General features: G+C 39.3%; 1 protein-coding gene across 3 annotated transcripts in view; it reads right to left on the bottom strand.

Annotated features, from left to right (window-relative positions):
- The window catches only part of LOC139446720 (uncharacterized), an 88,094-nt gene extending 76,072 nt beyond the window's left edge, over positions 1-12,022 (bottom strand). For all 3 annotated transcript variants that reach the window (XM_071228012.1, XM_071228015.1, XM_071228014.1), the window contains exon 1: positions 11,734-12,022. In XM_071228012.1, the coding sequence (XP_071084113.1) occupies positions 11,734-11,916 (183 nt within the window). In that variant the 5' untranslated portion in view covers positions 11,917-12,022. The remainder of the gene's footprint in view (positions 1-11,733) is intronic.

The following is a 12,022-nucleotide window of genomic DNA, read 5'->3' as shown; positions in this document are numbered from 1 at the left end:
ATGATAACAATGAGAAGTCTTTGATAGGCACTTACAAATGATACACATAAGGAAGATAATTTATGGATGTTAACCTCTGTGTTATGAGGAACACAACATTTCGGAGTATCCTTACTCATTCATCATTCACCTGATGAAAGAGTAAGTAAATACTCCGAAATGTTGTGTTCCTCATAACACAGAGGTTAACATCCATAAATTATCTTCCTTATGTAAGTGTGAGTGGGTGAGTGAGTGAGTGAATCATTGGAAAACAGTATCCTTTTAGATACATATAGGCTTTCCCAACAAAATTCGTCAGCAGAGCCAGGACTCTGGATTAACAAGGTCCAGACTATGGAGGTTTCACTGTAGTTAAAAATCAACCCTTATAGTTTTGCTTTCCTTCTTTACCTCCTGTGTCTTGGCAGGTTAGTCGCCCATTTAAAACTAGTGCTGTAAGGCACGAGAAAGCTGCCTTCTGATTGGCTAATCTCGACTCCTTGTCAGTCATTCTATTTGTTGGTCAAAGTTTGCGAAAGCTTTGTCTGACGTGACCCATAATGGGATGTCCTTAGATCTTTGTTTAGCAGTTGCGAGAACTCAGATCTTATTTTAATGAGATTGGATTTTTTATGCCTTGTTATGATTTAATGCTACGTCAGTATTCATGGTATTGTAGGTACAATATATCACCTGCACAGTTGGCATGGTCAATACGAGCAATCTGTGGGTAAATACACATCCAGTTATAGATCGGGAACACTTGCGTCAACCCTCGCCGGCTGCCACCATCGCTGCCCCATGTGGGGGAATCAGTCGTCAAATTATCAACTACTCTCAACAACTGATCAACTATGATACGACATAAATCAGTATTGTGCATCATACTAGTGTACAGGGTGTCGAATTTCACACTGTGTTGGATGCATTGAGTGTTATTAAATTAATAATATTACATATTTTTCAACATGCTAAAATGTTATTTGTTTTGTTACTTTTGTACTGTTTTGCATGATCTGTTTATCAATGTTCGAAATTAAGCATGGAAGTAAAGGGAAGCCTGTCATTCCCCTCAAGGTAAAAGTCTAATGGTGATGTCTCATTCAAGATTATTGTACTTATAGGCGATGTGCAAGCACGTGTGTCTGCTTGTACATAAGTTCGGACTAGTTTTCTATAGTGCTAGCTTACTGAGATACCATGCAGTTCAACATGAATACCTCACTCATACACCGCATATTGACTCCGAGCCGACCAGTCCTTGTTTCAGCCCTTTAATGCCCAATGCCAGGCAAGGTAAGAACAAATACCATTCTTGAAACTCTTTTGGTATGACACGGCCGGGGATCAAACCCCTGACCTTTTGCTCTCCTCAGCTAGCTAGAAACTGTGTCCACTAGACCATGGAGGCGGATCAAGTCTAAAGATTCAGGGGTCGCTAGATTCAAACACTATAACCAAGGTGTAAATGAAGCCCTTGAATGTTGTAAAGTGTTAGAATGTTTCCTGGTTCTACCCTTGAATCACTTTGAACAGTTTTTTTCTTGTTTGTTTGTCTGTTTAATGTCACACTCGGCAATATTCCAGCTATATGAGAGCGGTCTGCATATAATTGAGTCTGGACCACATAATTGGGACACGATGAGTTGCCTTTTACAACAAGCATGGGTTGCTGAAGACTTATTCTACCCTGGATCTTCAAGGGTCCTTTGAAAAGTATTTTAATCATAAATCACCATGTGTTGTCTGTATATCAAACTGAAGCTGAATGTGAGAGGATACCTGGAATTGTAACACAACACAAGGTGTTTCTGACTTTTGGGGTGCCAAAAGGTAAACTGACATTACTAACTGGGGTGGACACTGACACTAACTGTGGCCGACACTCACTAACTTGGGCTAACACTCACTAACTGGGGAGACACATCTAGCTGAATATAGTCTACTTGAGGCAAATCCATCACACCTACCAAATTGTTATCGACAAACAAATACTCGACCACATCGTTCATTAAACATATGTTAATCCCAGGATTGATTTATGACAGGCTCAAACCTGTGAGCTGTCTACATGGTCTAACAGGTTTGGTGTAGGCTTTGCCCAGGGGAGACCAAACACAATTTCGTGATTTTTCAAGTGTTTTCTTTTGTAATTACTATTCTGTTATTGGAATAAATTATTACCATTATGTAAAATGCAGTTACTTCAGGTGTACCACTGGGTAAGGATATAGATAAATGTTCAATTTTTTTAGGAGTGTCAACCAGAATAATACTTTGAATTGACAATAGAAGTAGGTTTTTGAAACTGTGTTAACTGAAGGATTAAGTGTGTTTCAATGGTTGTCAATTTCCATGTGTTTGTCCAGCTTACCTGTGTAAAGTTCATTTCTCACTGGCTTCACAGAGTACAAATCACCACATGGTATTTTTTGCTCTAAAGCTGTCATTTCAAAGTGTACCCTCAAGTTATGTAGAATATATTTTTTAACTATTTCACTGCTAGCGGTATTGTCCAAGCCATGGGGTTTCACTGTATGTAAGTTTCAAACTCATTTTTCAAACTGGCAGACAAAGTGATGTGGCTAGACACAAAGGGCACATGAGCACTTTCATTAATTCATCACTTTTGACACGACATTCTTCCATATCATTACCAAATTTCATAAAATCCTAAGGACATTTTGGATGACAATCACTGTCCTAGAAAATACACCGATTTGAATCCCTACATATATATTTTTTTAAATCCTGGCAATTGCAAACAACCCATATAGTGCATATTCAATCTTGATACTGAGTGAGTGAGTTTGGTTTTACACGGCTTTTAGCAACATTCCAGCAATATCACGGCAGGGGACACCAGAAATGAGCTTCACACATTGTACCCATGTCGGGATTCCAACCCGGGTCTTCGGCGTGACGAGCGAACGCTTTAACCACTAGGCTACCCGACCGCCCCTCGATACTGACAAGTCATGACCTCGGATACTCTCTTTGAAAAGGCTGACAAGACAACTGAAACTATCGAAAGTCAATTGTTTGTTGTATAAGATATATACCAATTGTTCACAATTGATCAGGAGTTCAGGTCAAGCACTAACACACACCCAAGCATCTGACACAGGAAGTGTCTCCAGGCAATGCAATATGCTCATTCTTGTGTAAACATGACATTTATTCATCATTTTTTCAATGCCGTCTTTCCTTATCAGACACACAAGACATTTCTTTATCAGACAGCACAAGACTGTTTCAATAATCTTGTCATCCTATTTAGGAGCGCTGCCCTATAACATTTGATTGACAACAAGGAAAGAATTAGCTGCCTGCTTAGAGCAATCTACCCAATCTTAATCAGGATCATTTGAATCAGTAAATGTTTCTAAAATGTTGTACTTTGCCAACATGTCAAAATGTTCAAAACTTGAGCATCAGGTAACTTACCCCTAACAAATACAAGTCGGTATACATAGATACAAATTTATCTAAAATACATTCATATATATCTCTACATGAGTTTCTTTTACTAATTACCATGGTAAGAGGTAATATAAATATTTCCGGGTTTCAAACGAAATGATGGATCTGAGTTACGTTACCATGGTTACCAGAAACATAAATATTCATATTTTGGGTCTTTATTTTATTATGGCTCATGGACTTCGTTGATGCATGTCATCGTATCACAAATGCATAGCTCAATGCTCATGATGTCAATCACTGGATTGTCTGTCCAGATTTGATTATTTACAGACAGTCGTCATATACCTGGAATATTGCTGAGTGCGGCGTTAAACAACAAACACCAAATTATTAATTTGACAATGCTGAGAAAAAGAACTGCAATTACAGACCATTTCATTAAAAAAAACCATAAACCACACATCTTGTTTGGAATTGTCTTGGATATCATTTCATGAGCTATTCCCCTATTAGCTCCCTATCACGTATCATGTAATGGGGTTGTTACATCACAATGGTAATGTCTTGTTTTACATGTCGGTGTGGCTGTGAGCTGCCATTACCCGTGTTACACGCTGTACAAACAAGAAGGGGAACCATTTACTGTGTAGGTCGCCGTGTGTCAGCACTGTACTTAACACCAGCCCGCCAGGCACGGGCAGTTGCTCTAATGGCTATAAGCTTCAACTGGGCTTGTGAAAACACTACAAATCACTACTGGATCGTTCTGGCAACATAATGCTCTCTGCTGTGTATGGGTTATCACAGTAGTGTTTACATTGTTCATGAACAAAACATGATGAGAATGGACACAGGTTGTAAATAAAGGCACAGGCTGATTTCAACATGCCTGCTATTGAATACCATAAATCATTCCACATTTAACATGAATTTTCACATGTTTCAACCATAACAAAAACAACATATGTCTGTTTTTCTTCATAGCCCTAAAACATTTCTCTTAGGTTAACAGGTTACAAATATAAAATATTACACTTTAGAAAAAACAGTACGGTAGACATTTCTTGAGACTGTATCTTAACTTTTCTTTTAGTGCTACTTACAGTTACACTAGAAATAGCATTAGAAATTAATCCTATATATTTGATTGTGGCTGGGTATTTGAAAATCATGAATCCCATAGCTGTACCAGGTGGTTGTGAGTTCTCAACTTGGCCTGATTCCGACCCTTGGTCTGTGTTAGAGTCACACCGGAGCTTGTGGTTCACAGAGGTGGGATTACAACAGTGTAACATGACATTCCTTCCACATTAAACTGACATGACACAATATTATTGAAATGCTGTTAAAAGTGACATTTACCAAACTAATTCACTCACTCACCAACTTGTCCACTCGTCCACCCATCACTCACTTGTCCACTCACTCACTCACTCACTTGTCCACCCATTCACCCACCCATCACTCACTCACTCACTCGTCCACCCATTCACTCACCCATCACTCACTTGTCCACTCACTCACTCACTTGTCCACTCACTCACTCACTCACTTATCCACCCATTCACCCACCCATCACTCACTCACTCACCCATCACTCACTTGTCCACTCACTCACTCACTCACTTGTCCACCCATTCACCCACCCATCACTCACTCACTCACTCGTCCACCCATTCACTCACCCATCACTCACTTGTCCACTCACTCACTCACTCACTTGTCCACCCATTCACTCACCCATCACTCACTCACTCACTCGTCCACCCATTCACTCACCCATCACTCACTTGTCCACTCACTCACTCACTTGTCAACTCACTCACTCACTCGTTCACCCATTCACTCACCCATCACTCACTTGTCCACTCACTTGTCAACTCACTCACTCACTCGTCCACCCATTCACCCACCCATCACTCACTCACTCACTCGTCCACCCACCCATCACTCACTCGTCCTCTCACTCACCCACTCACTTACTTACCCACCTAGATCCACTCACTCACTAACTCGTCCACTCAATCTGCTCAAGAAGCTGGTCATACTCAATATCTATCAAAGGTTTAAAAACATTCAACTTCTCTCTGTGCAGACCATATTTTGCTCTGTCATTGTCTGACGCTTATATCAGTTGAAATGTGTTAAAAACACAAGTCAATGTTCAGTATGTTCAGCACAGACTTATCTGAGGACAATGAACATGGTCATTGATTGAGTGAAATAAAACCCAGACAGATTGCAAGGCTTGAAGCTTACAACACAGATCAGTTATAAAGTCCAGGTAAAGTACCACAACTAAAGTACCAAGGATAAAAATGGATATTTTTTCAAGCAAGCCAAAAGTATAAATTGCATGACTTCCGGTTTTCAAGTTTTTTGTGTATTTATGTTCCCATAAACACTACGCAGATTTATGGTGTGCATACAGGTTTTTACATTTATACCTCCATAAATACAAAAAACATATTGAATTCAATTCTCTAAGGGTTCATAAAAAGATGTTAAAGTGTGATCGTTGAAGTGGAGTGTGCCTGGGGTGCTGTTCCTGGAACATGTTAATGTCATATCACCTCCAAACAATAATAATATTCAGCATGTTCAGAAATCTTGCTTCCTTCCTTTTCATTGAAAAAGATAACACCTTTTATCATTTCTGAATGTCCAGATTATATTATAAAACATACTATTACTGTGAATAAAGCATGTTCGTGTTCACTTCCCATGTGTTTGTCCGTTTTTTTTTGTACAAAAGTACATTCAGGGATAGAATATATTCTAGCATATTGTTTCACCAGGCAGTGATATAGATGTTTCAGTGTGTGCCTTGGAACATGAGTGTGCCAACTAGAACATAAGTGTGCCAACTAGAACATAAGTGTGCCAACTAGAACATAAGTGTGCCAACTAGAACATAAGTGTGCCAACTAGAACACGAGTGTGCCAACTAGAACATAAGTGTGCCAACTAGAACACGAGTGTGCCAACTAGAACATAAGTGTGCCAACTAGACCATAAGTGTGCCAACTAGAACATGAGTGTGCCAACTAGAACATGAGTGTGCCAACTAGAACATAAGTGTGCCAACTAGAACATAAGTGTGCCAACTAGAACATGAGTGTGCCAACTAGACCATAAGTGTGCCAACTAGAACACGAGTGTGCCAACTAGAACAAAAGTGTGCCAACTAAAACATAAGTGTGCCAACTAGAACATAAGTGTGCCAACTAAAACATGAGTGTGCCAACTAGACCATAAGTGTGCCAACTAGAACATAAGTGTGCCAACTAGAACACGAGTGTGCCAACTAGAACACGAGTGTGCCAACTAGACCATGAGTGTGCCAACTAGAACATAAGTGTGCCAACTAGAACACGAGTGTGCCAACTAGAACATAAGTGTGCCAACTAGAACATAAGTGTGCCAACTAGAACATGAGTGTGCCAACTAGAACATAAGTGTGCCAACTAGAACATAAGTGTGCCAACTAGAACATAAGTGTGCCAACTAGAACATGAGTGTGCCAACTAGAACATGAGTGTGCCAACTAGAACATAAGTGTGCCAACTAGAACATGAGTGTGCCAACTAGAACATAAGTGTGCCAACTAGAACATAAGTGTGCCAACTAGAACACGAGTGTGCCAACTAGAACATGAGTGTGCCAACTAGACCATAAGTGTGCCAACTAGAACATAAGTGTGCCAACTAGAACACGAGTGTGCCAACTAGAACATAAGTGTGCCAACTAGAACATGAGTGTGCCAACTAGACCATAAGTGTGCCAACTAGAACATAAGTGTGCCAACTAGAACATGAGTGTGCCAACTAGAACACGAGTGTGCCAACTAGAACACGAGTGTGCCAACTAGAACATGAGTGTGCCAACTAGAACATAAGTGTGCCAACTAGAACACGAGTGTGCCAACTAGAACACGAGTGTGCCAACTAGAACATAAGTGTGCCAACTAGAACACGAGTGTGCCAACTAGAACATGAGTGTGCCAACTAGACCATAAGTGTGCCAACTAGAACATAAGTGTGCCAACTAGAACACGAGTGTGCCAACTAGAACACGAGTGTGCCAACTAGAACACGAGTGTGCCAACTAGAACAGGAGTGTGCCAACTAGAACATAAGTGTGCCAACTAGAACACGAGTGTGCCAACTAGAACACGAGTGTGCCAACTAGAACACGAGTGTGCCAACTAGAACATAAGTGTGCCAACTAGAACACGAGTGTGCCAACTAGAACATAAGTGTGCCAACTAGACCATAAGTGTGCCAACTAGAACATGAGTGTGCCAACTAGAACATGAGTGTGCCAACTAGAACATAAGTGTGCCAACTAGACCATGAGTGTGCCAACTAGAACATAAGTGTGCCAACTAGAACATAAGTGTGCCAACTAGAACATAAGTGTGCCAACTAGACCATGAGTGTGCCAACTAGAACACGAGTGTGCCAACTAGACCATAAGTGTGCCAACTAGAACATGAGTGTGCCAACTAGAACATGAGTGTGCCAACTAGAACACGAGTGTGCCAACTAGAACATGAGTGTGCCAACTAGAACATAAGTGTGCCAACTAGAACATGAGTGTGTGATAAGTGTGCCTTGTAGGCACTGGGAACATATTTTAATTGTGCTATTGAGATCTTAACCATGCCATTGCAAATTCAACCATGCCATTGTCACTAAAATAGAAGGAATTTCCAACCCTGACACATGGTACTAGCTGAAAAATATAAATCCTGCTTTTGATTTTGTTTTATCGGACCTTATACCCAGTTTTCTTTCAATGAAAAGACACAATATATAAGGTTCAACTGTTGGCATGGTTACTTCTGCAAATGGGTACAGAAAGGATCAGAACTGGCTGGACAGCGTGAAACTTAGCATGAATGTCAAGAGATCCTTGTCATAACTCTAAACTTAAAAGCAAGTCCCTAGAGGAAAAGTTACAAGTTAACCGCTTGGCTGCCCCAATCTGGACTGTAACTGACAGGGTTCCTATTCTGGTTACTAGTACCCCAGAGTTCAGTGTCAGTGGTTGAGTGTCTTCATTGTAACATTGAAATCCCCACTACAATAGGCTTAGGCATCTAAGCATGTGCAGTCTAGTGACATCAGTAATATTCTTTGAGGTCAAAATTTGGGTGTCACATGTCTCAACGTGATAACCATTATGACCTAATAGTCCCTTGAGCTTTGAACATAGATAGACCCAGGTAAATCAGACCCTACAACATAAATTAAAAAACGAATTCAACTCAACTCAAGTCTGGAATGATTTGGCAAATCTAGATTGCCTCAGTAAGCAAACATATTGTTCAGGGCTCCAGTCAGGCTATATTTTTTTTTGCAGATATTTTGTATCTATTTTTGAGTAGGGTAACTATATTTCTGGAACTATTATGTTAGTTTATCCAATTGGGATATGATTATCACTGGCTTCATACATATGGTGACATGCATCAACCAAGTCAACGAGCCTGACCTCCCGACCCCGTCAGTCGCCTTTTATGAAAGCAGGGGTTGTTGAAGACTTATTCTACCACGGATGTTCACGGGTCCCACATATTAGAACTGTTTAGAATCATTTTGCCTCATGTTGAAAGTATCCTGGAGATTTATAGAATTTTAAAGTATTTGGGCACTTATTCTTGTATGTCTACAAAATGATAACATACTTGTTGTAAGGTCAACTAACAACACTCCACGAGGGATATGTCTAAGATCGTTAATTTCCATTAAGTCGACCATACCAGGTAAACTGACACAAGTGGTAATCTTATTCTTTCTTCAGATCCAGGGAATAAGTAACATTGCATAAAACATAGATGAACTAAATACAGGTTCCGTAATAGGTAAAACTCCCCTACCTGTGTAAACCTAAGACATAAGTAGTATATATAATTGTCTGAATTGGAAAATTATAGATTACACTCACAATTATAGTACCAACATTTTCAGTAACCGTGAATATTGACCTCTGAGAACACAGAGACAAATCCCCATCCATACAGACACATGACTACTGACACGAAGCTATAAGACAACATCAGAATAGCAGACTTGTATTCTTTTGGCAAAGGTTGCTATTATACAAGGCCTGGCATAATTCCCACAAAACAATTTAGAAATATGATTATTTGCCCTGATAATCTCCATATTAACAAATATTGACATAAATCTTTTCTTCTTTAATCCCAGGAGTGTTATCGTCGCCGGGATCTCCAGGTTCACAGTGTACGCCAGGGTAGACACATGTGAGGCAGTCAGTGTGTCAACTTGACTCCGTACATTGAACATTATCATACCAACACTATGTGGCATATCAAATACCGTAAGTATTTTATCAAGTGCCTTCATTATTTATTGCCTTGCACACATGGTGTTGTAATACTAGCCAATATTTTATTCAATACATTGTATGACCTACTCAAGGTAGCTGTTGCTTAACCCTGTGTTACTGTATTCATTGAGGACGATCTGACTTGAACGTATCCAAGAGGTCTCAAAACTAGAAACGAACATTATTTCGAACATGTGTGTAATCATTATAAATAGTATGAATATGTGCAGAGTACATAAAAGTTAAACACTGCAGTACATAAAGCTTCCTCAATACTTCTATACCCTTTCAGATCTCCACAGGGCCAGGGGTTGTGTTCACTGAACCATGTAAAAAACAAACAGACCTCCATTCCTGAACACTTGGGCTCTTGGACTGATATAGTTCTGAAGTGGGTCAAACATTTTCAGAGGTGACACTAATGGGTTACTCCACTCATAACAACTCATATCTATGTGAAGCTTTGCATGACTGCATACAAACTATCGCAAATATCCTGTACAAGGAAGTAGCCTGATTCAAGAAGAAATATAAACATTTGGTTATTCAATTTCTTTAGTTCTATTTACCAGGTCCACATCTAGCATAGCTGGTAACACCTATGTTAGCAATAAGAATTTAGCAAATGATTAACTACTTTCAGCAATGAAAACAAGGAGATAGTGTTTTTAATTGGCACTGGCATAACCGATGAGTTATCGCCATTTTTTTCAAGTTATTTCTGACATATTCCGTGTACAAAGTTGATTTTTGTTAAACAAGGAGCAAATGCGCTTACTTCTGTCCGTGGAATAAGTTTCAGTAGATTATTGTTATAACGCTATGATAGTGGAAATAGGACATTTCCCGTCAACTGACAGTAACAGTTATTGCCATCTTAACAGTGTGTGCCACGTGATCACGCGCATTGCTTCAGCTGTACAAATTACACTACACATGCTGATCCATAACACTTAGTACTATTGATTTTGCAATATATACAGGGTTATGCATTTTTTTAAAATAGCAAAAAGTTTTAGACTTATATTTTGGGGAAGAAATGACAGATAGATAGTAAGCAATGACAGAACAGAATGTACATCACCGTGTGGTTTGATTTTTTTTTGCGTGTCTTTTCAAAAGTAGTATTTGAACAAGGTGATTATGGTGTTTTTTAATATTTCCTCACAAGAGTCCCTTTTGTTCATCATTTTGGGATAAATATTTCTCTCTTCTATTGAAAACGAGCAAAAGCACAACGAGATGCGATCACATGAAATGTTGAGTGGTATGAAAATATGAACTTAGAACTGTATATATACTGTACAGTTACTTTCATACACACAACTTTACAGATAACAACTTTGCAGATAACAACTTTACAGATAACAACTTTGCAGATAACAACTTTGTTTTAAGGCAGTAAACTAGCAGAACTTTGTTATCCATAAAATTGCATGTTTCATGCTTGTACACAAATTTTATTGCAATTAAATTTTCACTGCAATAATATCCTAATTGGGCTCAAATAGGTGGAACCAAAATACTTCATCACATTATATAGTACTCCCTTCATCAATGTTCACTTTGATGAAAGATATCTTTATGCAAATATTCTGATGTGCTTTGGCATAAAATATTATGATTTATCATTTTCATAAAATCACCCTTGTGTAGCAACACAAAAAAACGGACTCTCTGTGTTACCGTTAATAGAATCTTATGTAATGTGAATAGCTGGTTATTGTTCATGCAGTCTATTCTATTCATAAAAATAACAAATGGAGGTACAGAGTTCTGGTCGGGTAGTTTTCACTGGATTGAGTTCAATGTGAACGAAATGGGCGCGGCAATTCAAGGGCTGTCACAGTATCTAATTAGGCATGCTATCAAATCACAATGTCTTTATAATCAACACTCGCATAACATGTATATAAGTGCAATTGTTAAAAGAGAGAACCTGTCCCAAAACAGATTATGCATATATACCTGTAAATATTTACACGGAACATAACCGATGGCGTTGTCCTTCAGGGAGCGGGCACCCCACCAATCAGTCTGTTTGTGACAGTCAAAAATTTCAAACTTGTCTCCCTTCTGAAATGACAAAATATTCTGAGACCCCTCAGTATCCGGGGGAACGAAGTCCGAGACCGCACGGTATATCTCCATTTTCTTGTCCCCTGCGCTGTCAAGTAGACATGCTACGTCGAACCGGCGATTGTATTCTCGCGGGACGATGACAGCCTTTCATCAACAAAGAATGATATAATCCGGA

This window comes from Haliotis cracherodii, unplaced genomic scaffold, assembly GCF_022045235.1.
Source record: "Haliotis cracherodii isolate W230 unplaced genomic scaffold, xgHalCrac1.p SCAF_6, whole genome shotgun sequence".
Lineage (NCBI taxonomy): Eukaryota > Metazoa > Mollusca > Gastropoda > Lepetellida > Haliotidae > Haliotis > Haliotis cracherodii.
The sequence above is the reverse complement of the archived record's forward strand: the minus strand, read 5'-3'. Positions and strand labels throughout refer to the sequence as shown.